The sequence below is a fragment of the Phymastichus coffea genome, unplaced genomic scaffold (genome assembly GCF_024137745.1).
Source record: "Phymastichus coffea isolate CEN01 unplaced genomic scaffold, Cenicafe_Pcof_1.1 PCOF00112, whole genome shotgun sequence".
NCBI lineage: Eukaryota > Metazoa > Arthropoda > Insecta > Hymenoptera > Eulophidae > Phymastichus > Phymastichus coffea.
In genome coordinates, this window is record NW_026706923.1 from 432,566 (window position 1) to 448,991 (window position 16,426).

Sequence of the window (16,426 nt, forward strand, 5' to 3'; positions counted from 1 at the left end):
AAAATTTTAATATTATTTTTTATTTGGTTGAAGACTAATATTTGTACAATCCTTGTATCAAACTCATATTAAATATCTTATTAATGCATTCAGTAAATTACATATCTCAATAAAAATAGAACATTTACATGTTTACAAGAGAGGTAAAAAATGCCAAATTTCAACTCGCAGGCATGTACAAAAATATTGCTTATTCTTATTTCGATAGGCCAAAACTTATGGACTAGTTTCTATAATGAAGAACGACATGAGTTTGAAATTTGTAGCCATCGAAAAGAAAACTTTGTGCAATTCTGCTGGATTCATTACAAAATTATTTTCACGATAAATTTGTACAATCTATAATTAATTCTGCATAATAAGTATTAATAAATATACATCTTTGTTATATTTATCATGATGAAATCAACAATTTCTTAAAAACATAGAAAAACACTTAATTATTTCACCAAATTGTGCGTATATCTATAACACGAGTAAGAAATTACAGTGTTAAAGATCTCGTAATTAGCATTCACACGTCATATTTTACATGTTATCTTCAAAGTTCTAAAGCCTCAAACAAATGATAGTCACCATACCTATAATAATAGTCAGATGTTAAAGTTCTCAAAATTGTATAATCACTCTACTGTTTGGAAAGTAGTAAAATTTGAATTGCTTACCTAATACGAAAGACAAAATGAGCCTAATGTTTATTGATAAGTGAAGATAATCTGGTATTCGATTACTGGGTTCTCCTTCTGAAGGTAATAGTAATCCTATTATACATATTACTCCAACAAGTACAGCAACATAGTTTGTTTCTTCTGAAAAGAACAAATTTGTCATTTGTATACTGTTAATAAATTGAAATAAATAGAAATATAAAGTTGTTATTAATCAAAGAAATTTACGTTGTACAGTCTTATTTGGCACTAGAGAATAAGACTTTTGGTTCTTTCCAGTATTTGGAAGTTGTTGAAATATATCTGCCTCAGAATTCACTCTTTCCAAAGGCTCTGGAACACCACTCATAACTCTAGCTTTCACTTGTCTTATCCCAATGAGCTGATAAATAAATCAGATATGTGACAATTTATACAAACTTAGTGATTACTTTGCAACATAATTATTAAACTATAATATTCACCTTGTTTGTGGGATACTCATACATCTTTATTTCAAATTTATCAACTGTGCAATTCATGGGTGTCAAAGCTGTATGTCGTATAACAATGTCAATACAATATTTCGATCTTATTGTTCCTACAGAATCAAACACTACATATTTCTCAGTTGCAGTGGAAAGTACTGTTAAAATTTCAAACGTTATCAATCAAGTTTTCAATGTCAATATAAAAGTATAAAAGTCAATTACAATACCTCTGAATTTCACAGGAAAATCATAGGGATTATATAAAGTTAATATTTGCTTGTGAGTAGATTGGTCATCAAGATAAAAGGTGATACTATGTGGAAATACAAAGACTGGAAGCTGTCTTGAAGCTGCTGATGATTGTAGATGCATTGTCTGTATTCTACCAAAGTACTAGGTGTCATGCATACAAAGTGAATCTGTAATTAAATGAAAATTTGTTATCAGTATTATAGTTTTTGTTTAATTCATAAGAATTAATAATAACAAGTCAAACTAGGAGAAATGGCAACTTCATATACATTTTTAAAATCCTCGATAAAATAGGATAAAAAAAGGTTCAGAGTAAATTTTCGAAGCAAAAGAAATTCTTTCAAAATCAATGAACACACAATAAAGTTAGCGACTTATCTTTCAGAACTTACCAAAAAATGTCTAGATTACATACGCAACGTCGCTTTTATCGTTCCTTAATTATAATTATACATTCATCGATACAAGAACTCATTGGACAAGCACACACTATCACATATGCGCTATACGTATATTTATCCGAGGTTACTTTTTGGAAAACGATTATTTATGTACAAAGCGCAATTTTATTTACAATTAGATATCACGACAATATAGTGCAACAGTTAATTCGCGAAGCACTGGTAAAGTTAAAAAGTGTAAAAAAAAGCAACAATAAGATCGATGGAGCAAGCTACTGTTCTACTACTACTATAATTTTATATAGTGTTGACCAGGCAGAACGTCGTCTGCCACACTGACGAAGACGCGAAACGCGCTGTTTTGATTAGATGCGACGCGATCACTACACACAGCTGATACGGGTTGGGTTTGTCAGTTGTGCGATCTGATTGGACGTTTTTTACTTACGTCATCGAACTACGGGATATGGCGCGAACTGATCAAGCTGTTTGAATGTTCTCGGTTCTTACGTTAGATTCCGCGTATCGATAATTATTTTTAAATCACTATATTTAATCTATTGAATGTTATTTGAAATAAATTTTTGGCAACGTAAAGATAGTAAAAAAGAATAATTATAAAGAACGAACTCAATTACTCGTACTCGGAAATATCTTTGAAAGGAACAGTGTATTTCTATTAAGACGAAAGGGGTAGAAAAAACGACTTACCCTGAGGTGGTGACTGGCAATTTAACCTGACGAGTTCGCTGAGCTGCGACTGCTGAGTTTGCCCCACGTCACAAGCGTCACTTCCTTTGTGTCAGTCCTGCCACTCCAAAAGGAAAATTATTGAATTCGGTACCTATAGACCTCAAAATACTGCATAAATGCATTTTATGCAGTATTTTGAGCTATATACTACTCCGAACACGAATTTCGATGGTAGCATACTCGAAAATTAATGTTTAGTTAGTTATTATAACAATTTAATTATTTTAATGACTACTATAAATAGTATATTAACTAACTCACCAATATTTTGAAAACTACCACGCATTTCTCATCGTATTATAGTGAATCCATAGGAGACTGTTTCAGATATAGAAAAAATATTGAATAGACCTATTGAAATATTCTTGCAATTTAGCTCAATGGTTTCTCTGCGTGCCTTGCTCAGTCGCGCTCACACTGCCTATATAACATCATGTTATTATGTCAATATATCTTTAAGTTCTATCCAACATTTTTCTATTCCGAAAAAACCAGTGCATTCGTGATTAGATAACGTATGGTATATATATCTTCGAATTTTGTTGAAATGATTAATACATTTTTTATGGTCATTTAAAAATGTTATTTGTTTATAACTAGCTAGACATATATTTCTGGATAATCCACCATCGAAATTCGTGTTTAGTAGCTCAAAATACATCAAATGTACTTAGATGAAACCCGTTACCCCTATCGGTCACGAAAGCCCCAGTGGCCATTAAACTAAAGAGAAAGTCTGACCTACGAGACCAGCTGGGAAACATCTGAGCGGGTATTGTTTTTTTCGAATGGCGAAGTGACCTCCTGCCAGCCAGGAGCACAGACCACGAAGCGAACATTTAAAATAAAACATCTTTTCAGCAACTACACATTTTTCCATGGAAACTCGCCGAATTTCCATAACTTTCACCCAATAACCATAGCAATTTATATTTTACGATTCACGTTAGCTTGATTATGTCAATCACGATCACATATAGTCTTTCAAATATAGTCTCGCTTGAACTTTCAAATTCTGATCACATTTCATTGAGCGATGTAAAGTATTAAAACATGTCAATTAGTATGTGAAAGAATGCAGTATAATGATTTTATACATAAAATCTTAATTTGAAATGCGGTGAATGAACTCAGCGGACAATCGACGAAAATCAACCAGGAAAAATTATAAAAAAACTATGCATGATTGGTAAGGATAGCGAAACACCGCGCAATTTCGTTAATAAATGACAATAACCCATCCCTATCAGTAGACCGCTTACACTGCGGCATTCTTGGAAAGGTATTGTCTATAAATAGCAAAAATATTTTGCTTGAAGAAACTAGCACTAAAGAAGTAAATAATTTCATTCATCAAATGAAAAACAAGAATGGAGGATATTGATATGACACTAAAGTGTTAAAAATGTTAACAAATTATATTAGTGAGCCACTGATACAATAAATATCGGCATTGATAAGGGATTGGCCTGATGCTCTCAAACTAGTTGATATCATACCAATATATAAAGCCAAAGAAAATTATTTAACAACAATTTATAGACCGACATCATTATAATCTCCAACTTAGCAAAAATGATTAAAAAAATGATACGTTAAAAGATTATTAAGCTTTTTTGATTATTGTAATTTAATTTCTAAGAAGCAATTTGGATTTAGGAAAAAGAAAGTACCACAAATGCATTAAATTTAATATTTAACACAATTTGCAATCAATTTGATTCAAATGCACTAATTGTTAATGCTTTTATTGATCTTGCAAAAGCTTTTCTATTTGTAGAATTAGAGAGAAATCTCTAAATCTAATAAAAAGCTATATCTTAACAATAGAAAACAAAAAGTAAAAATTAACTATCATTAAAGTAGTTGACATTGTTGGATATTTGAAAAATCATGCTTATATGGGTACAGCACAGCCATTTTCAGAACGCTGTAATTCTTACGTTACCCACTGATCTTTCAGGTACAATATATAGTATCGTTGTAACAATAATAATTATTTTTTTATAAATTATGGTTATAATGATATTTTAATTGAACAGAAAAATTTCCCATGATTTTTACTAACGATTCAACGTGTATACTCATTTTTATAAAAACAAAATGAAAACACTACGCAAATTCAATTTTTATTGATCTGGGAGTATTCAACTTCTGGAACTTTTTTATTAAAGAAATTTTTTTATTGACGATTACGCTGAATTATTAATGAGTTCTGTTATCCTTGCTAACTTCGCGCAATTTTTCTATCATTTTTCTCAATTTTTTACAGATTTCTTTCATCTATGTGAAGTCTTGCGCAGTAATTTTTCAAAATACTTCCCCCAACACGACGTTGGTTTCTATACCTCACACGTCACAATGGAATGCCAATGCCCAATAGCATGATAATGTCGAAATAAAATCGGAGTGAAAAACTTTCCTACATTTTAAAGTCCGTTTCTTTAGTTAGGATATCAAAATTTTCTTAGTAAAATAAGTTCATTCAGTATTAAGCAAAATGACTCTGTATCACTTTGGTAATTGTTTAGCACTAGTTTATGTTCCTTATTACTTAACCTATAAGTATTCAGGCCTGTAAGTTCGATCTTTTACTGAATAAAAAAATTATTTTTGCAGGTAATTTTTACTGAATATTTATTTTGATTTCAGTTCTGAATATGGAGCATTTTGGAAATGTATCCAAGCAGGTGGCATTTATGTATTTACACAGCTTGTAAAAATGTTAGCCCTCGCTACTTTCTTTCCTACAGCAGACAGCATAGGATACAAGGGTTTTGACTTTCTTGGAGTAAGCACTACAAATATTATCTCTTTCTAACTACCACTTTCAAAATTTATAAATTTGTCTATGTATTAGGAGTTTTTCAAGTGTTCCATTGACTTGGCAGATTTAGCTGGAATATACTTGGTGTTGAATGGTATACCAGGTAAAGGTCATGCTAAAGTGTTGACAGCAGGAATCGGATGGGCTGGAGCCGAGGTTGTTCTAACAAGGTTTCTATTACTGTGGGTTGGTGCAAGAGGAGCTGAATTTGACTGGAAATACATGCAGAGAAGTTTAGAATCTAATATTTCTTTAGTAAGTTCATTACTATTATTTCCTTTTGTAAATGTTTTCTAAATACAATTTATTCTACATCTTAGGTCCAACACATCACTACTGCAACTCTAGTCTGGCTATGGTCGAGGCATGATTTGAAACGTAGTTTAGTACCAGTTGTTGTTTTTATGTTAGTAGTTACAGTGTTTAAGCCATTGATTGCTGACTTTTTAATAGCTTCATTTTTGATTGGCCCTTGGTCAATGTTATTTATCAAAGCAGCAAGTGCGATTGTTATGGGCGCAGTAACTCTGCACATTTATACTGCTCTAGCTTATTCCATTGGTATTTTTTAGAAAAAAGTATCGTGTGGAATATAACTATTGTGAAGAATCAAAATCGAACTTTGTATATATTTATAAATTTGTAAATGCAATGAAAAATAGATTATTAATGTGAAATAACTTTTATTTTAACTCTATTGAAAGTACTACCTTGATAAAACATTTTATAAATATTTTTCTCACTACCTATGTAAGGAAACAATTTTGTTATCTATACAATCTGCTAAAAACTATATGAAAAAGATAGCTAAAGAGTAAAGATTTGTTTTTACCAAGTTTCATTTCTTTTGTTCATTTGTAAAACATATGAATAACTCAGTCTTTGCAACATGAAAATTGTTACAGTTTTACAATTTTTTAAATAAAAACTAATATTCATCAATTCACTATGAATTTTACAATTTATTTACATTTGACAGTGTTGAAGCAGTAGTGATACTGGTATAAAGAAAATGAAATTTGACGTATTTAAGTACTTTGAACGTAATGATTCTTGCTTTCATATTAATTTACTAATTTTGATGTAACAGTTTGATAAATATTGACCTGTTCCAGTAACGATTTTCAGTGCTAAAGTTTTCTTTTGACATATGACAATTTTCAATTGTCAGAACTATCATCACTATCACTAGAAAGATCTAGCGAAGAGGAAGAACTATCATCATGGTTGTCACCGTAATTATCATTATTATCGTCTTCATCATCATCATCACCAACAACAATTACATCACTATCACTGTCTGAAACGTTTCGATTCCGATCAGGCCTTCTCATCCTATCAATGCGCTGTAAGAAATGTAAAGAATAACTAGTGAATATTTTAATCAACCTTTTTTAAAGTTTATTTATAAAAATGCATACTCTTCGAATTCCGGCCTGACGTGCATGTCGCAATACAATCCACAGAACATGTCCAGCAAATGCACTTTCCGCCTCTCCAATATTTTTGGCTCTAGTAGCTAAATTCTTTTTGACGCACTATATCCAAAAAAACTTTTACATTAATATTATTAGACGTTCCGCGAAAGGATCTAATGTATTGGATACTCACGGATTGTAATTGCGATTTTATGTCAGGTGTTTTTTCTCGGGATGGTATCCAAATTTTGACGTCGTAGTCAAGCCCGCTTGTCGCTAGAACCGGGATATGAGGATGAGGTTCCAGAGCGTTAACCTAAATTTTATTAATTGCGAAATATTATAATTAAATTTATAAGATTGATAATGAATTTTATAAAAAGGTATAGAACTTACGATTCCCTGTTCATCTCCAGCCATCCATTGGACGATCGCTTCTGTCTTTTTATCCCAAATAAATATATTTCCACAGTCTGATCCAGATAATACATATTCACTATTCGGCCCGAAGAAATTAACGCCTTTCACTGAAGCATGGTGCATTGTCGTGAATAATAAATAAAATGTTTTGAATTTATATTATGAATGTTTTGAAATTATCATTAATGCTCACCAGTTGCACTATTACGATGTCCTTGATACTTATGAGCAAAATCTCCTTTTTGATATGATGATGTAGAATCAAATAAATAAATATCTTCACTATTATATGAAGCTATGACTTCGGTCCCATTGTGATTGTAAACTGCACATGTGACATGAGCCAGTTCATCAGATATCTAAAATTGGAATAAAATTTAAATGTATGAAACTATTTAAAAATGACAATAATTATAAGAATGTAATTTTTAATACCAGGTGTTTGGGGCATAAATCATACAGAGGAGCTGTAGGCTTTCGTCGATCGTAAATTTTAACGGTCCGAGTTCGTCCAGCTACGCAAAATTCAAAATTATTTAAGGGATTTGAATGGATACTGTAAAGTTCTACTTCTTGGTCGTTGTCTTTAACAGACAGTAATCTGAAAACGAAATTATAATAATTAAGTTTTTGTATGCAATTGTAAGATGTAATATTCATCAAAATGTAGTCTTACTTGGATGGTTTGTTTTCTCTGACATCAATGCATAAAACTTTAGAATCTTCACCAGCAGAGAGCACGACGTGAGGTAGGTCTAGATGATTACTGATTTTATGACAGGCAGCTCGGTGGTGAGCTAATTTCCGCGTGACACCTTTACGAATGTCGATTAAGCGCACTTGTCCATCTCGACCACAAGATATTACAAAACATTCGTCAAGAGGTAACCATTTTGATTGGAAAACATTGCTACGATGACCACTTGGCAGAACTACTCGTTTCTTTCCAATAGCCCAATCCCAAATTGTTACTAATAAATCATCTGAGGCACTTGCAAGAAGATTTCCCTGCTGATTAAAACCTAAAGCATTTACACAGCCCTGAAAAGTTAATCATTTTTATTAACTGTAGATCATAAAAGTTGTTAGTTAGATGAAAGCTATAATAGTATTGGAAACAAAATACTCACAACGTGTTCTTCAAGCTTATACATAAGTTCTAAACGTTGAACTACATGAAGTGAGCCATAAAAACGCTGTGGAATATTATTATTGAGTCCAATTTGCCTATTTACTACATCCTTTAATAAGTTCCAGTTAGTTTTTGATGGTTCTTTTTGTAAGACAGCTGGCATCTCATCATCACTAATTGATGTATCATTGGAATCACAGAGTTCTGTAAAAGTTTTGAATATTTATTGCAATTAGCTTTATGTTAAAATTAATAGAAATGTAAAATAGAATGAATACAACAGTATTTTTAAGATGCATAAGGAAGTTTAAATACCTTCTGCAGTTTCACTTCTCTCATCTGAACTGTCAGCCAGTCCTTCCCTAGTATTGACTGGAGATCCAATACTAGGTATTGAATTTGATGATTCGTGATCTGCTGGAGGTGGTTCACTAGTCTCTTCAATATTATTATCACAAGAACTACTTTGATTGCGATAATTTCTATTTTTATATTTGGACATTAGCTTACGGAAATCACTAACACTTTCACATTCATTACTTTCAGAAGAAGTGTTAGGAAGATCATCATTTAACTTCTGCCTCTTGCTAGAATCTTCATTTGATCCATTATCAGAAACGTTTGGTACATCTTTATTATTAACATTTTTATCTATAAATACATTCAGATTGAGAATATCTAATAGTAACATTTGTTTGACCATTGTAAATAACTATACCTTTAGAGCAACTTGTTACACTCTCTCCAAACATATTATTTTCACCAGAAACTACAGATGTAGAAGCAGTTTGTTCCATAGGCTTGCTTAAGTCCATTATAACTTTTTGACTTTCATTATTTGAGAATGGAAAGATACCATTCAAATCTTGATTACTTACAGATTCTTCCATTGGTTCATTATCGTTTTTGTGATCTTGTGATTCACTGTTTTTACATTGTTCTTTGATAATGTCTAATGTAACACCTACTAATGGCTCAATTTTCACTTTATTAGATTCATAATTTTCCTGTTTTCTATTATTTTCCATATCTTGACGACCTTCTAATGGGATCTCATCCATTGGCTCATTAATGCCATCTGTTTCATCAGTTGGTTGCTCATTCTTTACAGATGCATCCGCCATGGTAAACTATATTAAATTTCCCGACTCTCTTTGTGTGTACTATAAAATTACAATTTCCTTCGTGAAAAAAATCGCTGTTTGTTCGTTTTACGATTAATACGAAAATATATTGTCAAGACTTTGTAACAGAAAGAAATGCATACCCAAGACAATTAACAAATAACGGAGTTTATATATGTATATGTATAACTATACAATACCTTTTTCAATTTTTCCTAACCTGTTTATATTAGCCGTCGTAATAAAATGCACTTTGACTTGAAGATCTCTTCTGTTGTAACATATTTAGTAAGCAACACTTTCAGTAGTAATAATCTGATAGACGATTGTAAAAAAATATTTTGTTAAAGTTATTTGACTTTGATAAAGACAAAAGCAACAAACAAATCAAAAATGCTAATTAAAATAATGTGTTTTCACATTCACGTATCATTCTAAGAATTTCAGCATTGCTTTTTGTGGCTTGTTGCTTGTTAGGCAAGTGATGGCGAATCTAGACGACTTCATATACCAATGAATATTGACGCTTATAGAAGGCCAGCCCCGTGTCTAAGCCTGCATAAACATAATTTAAGAAAATCTGTCAGATGGCGCGCGGATACAGTGTAAAATAGAGAGAGTCTAGGAAGAGTGTAGCCATTTTATGCCTCGCGCTGATTGGTTCCGCCATTTTGTACCAATATGGCGGACGTTTGTCACACTCTCCCATGGAGACTAATATATAGTCTCCATGCACTCTCCCTGGAGTTCCTGGGGGCCTATTCTGAAAAAAAATTTTGTGGTAAATCAGTTTGTCACTTCAGTTTACCACAGAATTAATCACTTTAGATGTGATAAATGCTTATGACATGTGCTAAAATTTTTTTTCAGAATAGGCCCCGTGCTAAAATTTTTTTTCAGAATAGGCCCCCTGGCTCACAAGTCTCACAACAGAAAAAACATTTGGGGAGTGAAAAGTGTTCGGAAAAAAATCAGAGGTGAGACTGTCGGAGCATCAAGAAAATGGCTTTATAGCTCAATTTTAACGTTTTTTTTTCTTTCCTGCCAGCCGGAGTTTAATGAATTTCAGTTAATCTTATCGATTTTACAATTCGAAAACGAAAAAGCCTCAAAGGCAATACTATTATATTTATTCCACAAAAAATTATTAAAATTTAAATAATTACTCGTTTATATACAGCTTGACTTACCTTTTATGTACACAGGTAATAAAAGGTGAACCGTGGGTCCCACACATTTAAACGTCGGCTCTTTGCCATACTTCTTACCTACCTCCGAAAAGATGAATCAACTAAAATCAACAAGTAATTGTTATTAATATAAAAAACTTAAATAATTATCAATGTAATAGAAATATTGACTGAAAATAAAAGTAAAAAGCGGTTATTACAAGTAAAATTTCAATGGATCAATGAAAATGCTATGGGTAACAAAATTTTTTTTGAAATTTTGCACAATTATTGTGTACAACATACATATCTATAGAGGACGTATGCTCTTAGTTTCAATGTTTTCAACAGGAGCAAATAAAACATAAAATATAAAGCACTTAGAATAAATAAAATCTCCGCACAAATGCGTTTTCCTTCTGATTTTCTCAAAGGCTGGAGAAAGTTAAAATTTTGAAAAAAACCTCGCGACATGTCATGTCGTATAGTATGTTACAAATGAAGCACTATTTTGGGCTTATTACAATTTTCTTTTCGATACTCCGTGCGCAAAGTGTATCTTTCCCGCACGCTCGGCAGAAAACGTGCGTTGAAAATCGCACTTTCCACACGTCTTATCAAAAAATACAATTTTCAACGCACGTTTTTTGCCGAGCGTGCAGGAAAGACGCACTTTGCGCACTGAGTGTCGAAAAGTAGATTCTCGTCTCATATATCTTCTCGACACTCCGTGGGCAAAGTATGTCTTTCCCGCACGCTTGGCCAAAAATGATCGTTGAAAATCTACTTTCCCACACTCGTATCGTAATGTACTATTTCTACATGTTGTATCAAAAAATACTGTACAATAGATGTTCGCGCGGGAAAGAGTTCCTCGCCTCATATGCCTTTTTCCTCGATTTGCTCGGGCGTAAACGCCATACCATGAAAATTTACTTTTCAAAGGGCATAAAAAAGCTTATATACCGCTATAATAAATGTATAGAGTTTAAAAGAAACTATGTTGAAAAATAAATTGGAGTTATTTAAATAAGTAGTGTTTTTTTGATTTAAAGTCACGGACTTATTGAACGATCCCTATATATTCTCTGTACTATAACTCTCGGGGCACTGGAGTAATCCCGTAATATTAATTAATTTACTTGGCAAGATACTGTCAACGAATATTCTATATTTTGATAAAATTTCAAAACAATTTATTATATTTTAACACGTTTTAATTATCGTAATAATAAATAACATTCAAATCTATTTGAATGGGTTTGTTTTATTATAAAGAAAGCAAGATATTTTTATTGTTTACGGTCAAAAATTATATTGTAGAGTATAGAATTTCAAAGTAGTTGAAGCATTGTATATTTGTTCTTTTGCTGTATATAAAAAGGTTTAAATTAATTTGGAATAAAATAAGATCAATAGAAAATCTCTGCAGAGAGTGTGAGAACTTTTTCAGTTGATGTAGAAAAGGTGAAAAAATTGTAAAAGCGAATTCCGAAAATTTCTATACAAATTTTATTTTTTAAATTTCAAATACAATAAATATTTTTTACCTAAATATTTGTTAAAGTACAAATTTAGGTATGAAGTTTTTTTAGACTTTGCTAATATTTATTAAGTAAAAAAATGGTAAAGTTATCTACTTTGCGATCAATATTCAAGATTTACATCAATATATATATATATAATCATTGTGCATATTTTCTAAGTAAACACTTAGTGTTTTGCGATAATCAGTTTAATCGAAATTATTTATAAGAAATAGATTGAAAAACGCTGCTTATTAATGAATACATTTTAAATTAAAAGCAGACGAATATGTCGATAATCAGACAAACAGGCACGCACTGATACATACAATACACATTTCATAATAATTTAAAATTTTCATTTTCTATGATCTAACAGATGCACATAATAATCATTATAGTAATAAAAAAATAATAAAAAAGCCTCTTTTTCAAGGAAATAATCAGTACAATCAGCGATTTTAACTTTGAACAATCATGAGTTGTTTGCCTCGCTCTTGTCCAATATAATATCAAATTTAATATGGTATATCAAATATTATGAATGCCTGAGAAACGTTCAGACACTTATTTTACCAAAATAAAGTGTGGTTATACCATAAAATTTATTGGCCTATACCTTGATATTAACTTATAAAACCCAAGGAACTCATAATGTATATAAGTAGTCATATTCAAATAATTACTTTTTCGACACTCCGTGCGGAAAGTGCGTTTTTCCTGCACGCTCGGCAAACAACGTGCGTTGAAAATCGCACTTTCCACACGTCGTATCAAAAAATACGGTACGGCACTTGTATCGTAATGTACTATTTCATGTTATAGTTTTTTCGTATTAGTCCAATGGCAAATTAACATCGGGATTATTCGAAGCCAATTTAACAAGTGTTTTTTTTACTCGAAGTATTGGCAAACGTGCTGCAGCTTTTGTATGCCAACATTCTTTCATCATAGCTCCCATTCCCGCAAGAGTCTGAAAAATTAGATTTGAGTGTGTTAACAAACGTTAGAATCAAATATAAAAATCTGAAATCCAAAAAGTGATTACCGAATCAGAATGCCACCGATTAGGAATTGGAGGTCTACGTTGATCGGCGACAACCAATTTACGCATTTCTTCGATCGATGGTTCTTGATTAGCATTGGCAAGCCACTCGGAATAAGGAGCTGCGTAATCTAAAGCTACTCCATTACTTATACATCTACGACAGACCTCCCAGAATATGAGGCCAAGACTATAAATGTCTGATCGACGAAAACTTTCTAGGCACTGTGGATCGTTGCTAAAATAAGATGAATGTTTACGTTAACAAATTTCGCATTATCAATAAAAATTAAGATATTTAAATAAAGAGCTTACGTTTGTTCTAGAAGCTCAGGGCTGATGTAGCGTTTGGACGAAAGTTTGACTGTATCAAGAATATTGGTTTTGTCCTGCACAAGACGGTCCTGCGTAACGGCATTTGCGAGATCAGCAATAACACAAGCTCCATTATTTTTGACGAGGAGATTCTTAGAGTTGAGATTGCGATGTGCCATAGCCGGTTTGCCTCTAGTACCATGTATCTCGGTGTGCAGATAAAGCAATCCATTCGCGATACTCAGGCACACATTGAACATGTCGTGATAACTAAATGGCTGGGTACGTTGTCGAAGATAAGTATGGAGCGAACCAAGTGGATGATAATGAGTCACGAGCCAGAGTTGGGTGCAACTTGCGCGACTTGTCATATCGCTACCAACGTAGCCAAGAATATTGTCGTGTCGTGAAGGTAATAGTTGAGAGTACACTTCGGTCTCTCGAGCCCACATAGCTTCGTCACGCGAAAAGTAGATTTTCACAGCGACGTTCTCGCCATGCCAGATACCACGCCATACCTCTCGGTGTGGTGCTGGTCCAAAACTACCCGAGCCTGAATTGCTCAGACACTCGGCTAGAGCTACTTGCTTGGCCAAAGTTCGTTGCACTAGTAGTGGCAGTCCCGAGCCTGAACCGCTCGTCAAGCTCTGGCCTTCGAGGTATTCCTATAGGTATTCATCATATTAATATCACATTCAACTGTGCACTTATGCTGTTGAATTTACCTTGAGTGTACTATCGCCTGCAGCAGTAGCTCGTAATTCGTGTGAATAGCTCGTCCCAGCGCCGCTGCAACTATTTCCACCAGTGGCGTTAGATAAAAATCCACTAGGCATACATTGGTGATCCATTCCCGTCTCGATTAGTTGCTGCTGTTGCTGATAGTGGTTGTGCTTTTTACAAGACGGCTTCGTGCCTCGTCGTGTTCGGCTGCGATAGCTACGATAATAAAAGAATATTGCGCCTACTATAAGGCTTAACGCTAGTATAGGACCAATTACTGCCAGTGTTATTTTAATCACGCTCATTCTTTTTTCTAAGGCCGCTAAAAAAAATGGAAATACATAATTAGCTTAATTTTTTTTAGTAAATCATTGTCAAAGAAGCAGGAGTTAATTATTTACCATCAGTGGGATCATATAAAACTGGAAAAGGTCCACCATTACAAAGCTCTTTCTGGCAACATTCTGTGCGGAATTTACCCTTGCCGCTAATGGAAACCGACGTGCTGTTATTGCCTGATAATTCCAAATGCTTGTTGCAATACAAAGGTACTTGGTCGCGATTTGTAATGCAACCTCGGCTGTTTCTCGTTGTGCCGTCCGGTTGACGAACTGTTGACTTCCAACACTAATTTAGATATATTATTAATATTAATTATTAATACTTGATATAAATGATATGTGATTTATACTTTTCAAATTTCTTCTAACTTACAAATATTGATTCTTCACAGTATGGCTTTTCATCCAAAGATGCATTGCAATTATCTCCATCACACATGTAGCAGTTAAATTTTTGTAGAGTTGAAGTCTTCATTTCATTGGTATAGTTCAATTTTTAGTAATTCATAAATTTTACATGAATTATGTGGTTCTCGCTGTACAAGTTCTTGGTACAGATATACGTATTTACTATAAGTTATTAAGCTGGAAAAACGTTGACACTGTATGTTATAAATGAACAAAAAATTGAAACTGAACTAATATTGTTAATAAATATGAAATACAATCTAAAAGTATATATATACTCAAAGGAATACCAAAGTTCAAACATGTACAATTTATATTTTTCAATTTTTTTTTAATTTTATAAACTATGAACTTAAATTAAATATGAACTCGATGTTAATAGCAAAAAAAATATTTTATTAATACATTATTATATTTGTTTTGTCTATCAGATTTTTTTCTGTTCATTGAATAATTATTTGCCAAATAGCAATCAATACTTTGAAGAATTTTGAAAAGTCAGAAAACTATGCCCCTGCCATTAGGATCTTGAAAACTAAAATAATCAGATTTAAAATATTTTCACATAATTCACAATAAAATTTCCATGTATTGCTTCTAATCTTCAATTTTCAAGTTACTCAAAGCTTTCACAGAAACTCAAAACAGTAATTAACTATCAATAAAGATTTGTTTGTCAATTTTTTATGATTATGATAGTTTTAAAATTGTAAATATTATTTGAATCTCTATATGCTATTGAAACAGCGAAAAAATTTATTTATAATAGTTTCAATACGTCTAGATAAATACTATCAATTCATTATAAAAATGTGTTCTCATACATTACAATAAATAAATAAATTTTCTTATGGTATAATAGAAGCACTTACATTACAATCTTATATAAAAGAAAATATACTGAGGTGCACAATTTTGATATTGAACATCGGTTACTTATTCTAATTAGCATTCAGTATATAGAAAATATTGAACTCTGAATTACCTGGAAGTATATCCATTGTTGAAGTATTAAGGAATCAAATGCAGAAACAATTTTGTTTTAAAATTAATACAAACAAGAATTCTCTGATTACTCTGGTAATAGGGACACTTGTAAAGATGTAGTGTATTCATAATTTTTTATCCAGCTGTTTTAGATTTCATAGTATCATCTACTACTAACGATTCGTGGACGATTTTTCTAGATATTTTCTAATTATTATAAAAATATTAGTCCCTTAAATTGAAATATATTTATGGTTATCTGTCGGCCATGTTTTTTTATGCGCAAGGGAAAGCACATTGCTTAGCTGTGTGCGTATTTTGAGTATTTTGACAGCGTCTCACTACTTGCAATGCAGAGTTGTAGCAACAGCGTCTGTTCAGAATCTTTGCGTCTGTTCACTGTTGTACTTGTATATATATATATATATATATATATATATATATATA

The 16,426-nt window shown here is 32.2% G+C and overlaps 4 protein-coding genes across 7 annotated transcripts; 1 reads left to right on the top strand and 3 right to left on the bottom strand.

The window, feature by feature from the left end:
* Positions 1-34: 34 nt before the first annotated feature.
* LOC131670591 (motile sperm domain-containing protein 1-like) lies at positions 35-2,111 on the bottom strand. Its single transcript, XM_058946307.1, has 6 exons — positions 1,783-2,111; positions 1,366-1,557; positions 1,133-1,293; positions 897-1,050; positions 666-809; positions 35-581 (listed from the first exon to the last, which is right to left on the bottom strand). The coding sequence occupies exons 2-6, from the start codon at positions 1,508-1,510 to the stop codon at positions 550-552; spliced, it is 636 nt and encodes a 211-aa protein (XP_058802290.1). The 5' UTR covers positions 1,511-1,557; positions 1,783-2,111; the 3' UTR covers positions 35-549.
* A 2,806-nt stretch (positions 2,112-4,917) lies between these two features.
* Positions 4,918-5,949, top strand: LOC131670626 (BOS complex subunit TMEM147). Its single transcript, XM_058946354.1, has 4 exons — positions 4,918-5,121; positions 5,197-5,335; positions 5,405-5,626; positions 5,692-5,949. The coding sequence occupies exons 1-4, from the start codon at positions 5,045-5,047 to the stop codon at positions 5,941-5,943; spliced, it is 690 nt and encodes a 229-aa protein (XP_058802337.1). The 5' UTR covers positions 4,918-5,044; the 3' UTR covers positions 5,944-5,949.
* Positions 5,950-6,528: 579 nt separating this feature from the next.
* On the bottom strand, positions 6,529-10,753 carry LOC131670621 (DDB1- and CUL4-associated factor 8-like). Of its 3 annotated transcripts, none has more exons than XM_058946344.1 (12): positions 10,656-10,747; positions 9,686-10,020; positions 9,060-9,504; positions 8,657-8,992; positions 8,340-8,545; positions 7,886-8,250; positions 7,645-7,810; positions 7,403-7,568; positions 7,186-7,316; positions 6,983-7,105; positions 6,793-6,909; positions 6,529-6,717 (listed from the first exon to the last, which is right to left on the bottom strand). In XM_058946344.1, the coding sequence occupies exons 3-12, from the start codon at positions 9,463-9,465 to the stop codon at positions 6,532-6,534; spliced, it is 2,202 nt and encodes a 733-aa protein (XP_058802327.1). In that variant the 5' UTR covers positions 9,466-9,504; positions 9,686-10,020; positions 10,656-10,747; the 3' UTR covers positions 6,529-6,531. The 3 variants fall into 3 exon arrangements, with proteins under 3 accessions (XP_058802327.1, XP_058802328.1, XP_058802329.1); XM_058946345.1 differs by having other exon boundaries at positions 9,666-10,020; XM_058946346.1 differs by lacking the exon at positions 6,529-6,717 and having other exon boundaries at positions 6,793-6,924; positions 10,656-10,753.
* A 1,389-nt stretch (positions 10,754-12,142) lies between these two features.
* On the bottom strand, positions 12,143-16,362 carry LOC131670622 (activin receptor type-1). Of its 2 annotated transcripts, none has more exons than XM_058946349.1 (7): positions 15,978-16,362; positions 14,958-15,169; positions 14,645-14,870; positions 14,246-14,556; positions 13,521-14,185; positions 13,209-13,443; positions 12,143-13,133 (listed from the first exon to the last, which is right to left on the bottom strand). In XM_058946349.1, exons 2-7 carry the CDS (start codon positions 15,057-15,059, stop codon positions 12,996-12,998), a joined length of 1,677 nt encoding a protein of 558 aa, XP_058802332.1. In that variant the 5' UTR covers positions 15,060-15,169; positions 15,978-16,362; the 3' UTR covers positions 12,143-12,995. The 2 variants fall into 2 exon arrangements, with proteins under 2 accessions (XP_058802332.1, XP_058802331.1); XM_058946348.1 differs by having other exon boundaries at positions 12,144-13,133; positions 14,246-14,565.
* Between the last annotated feature and the right edge of the window lie 64 nt (positions 16,363-16,426).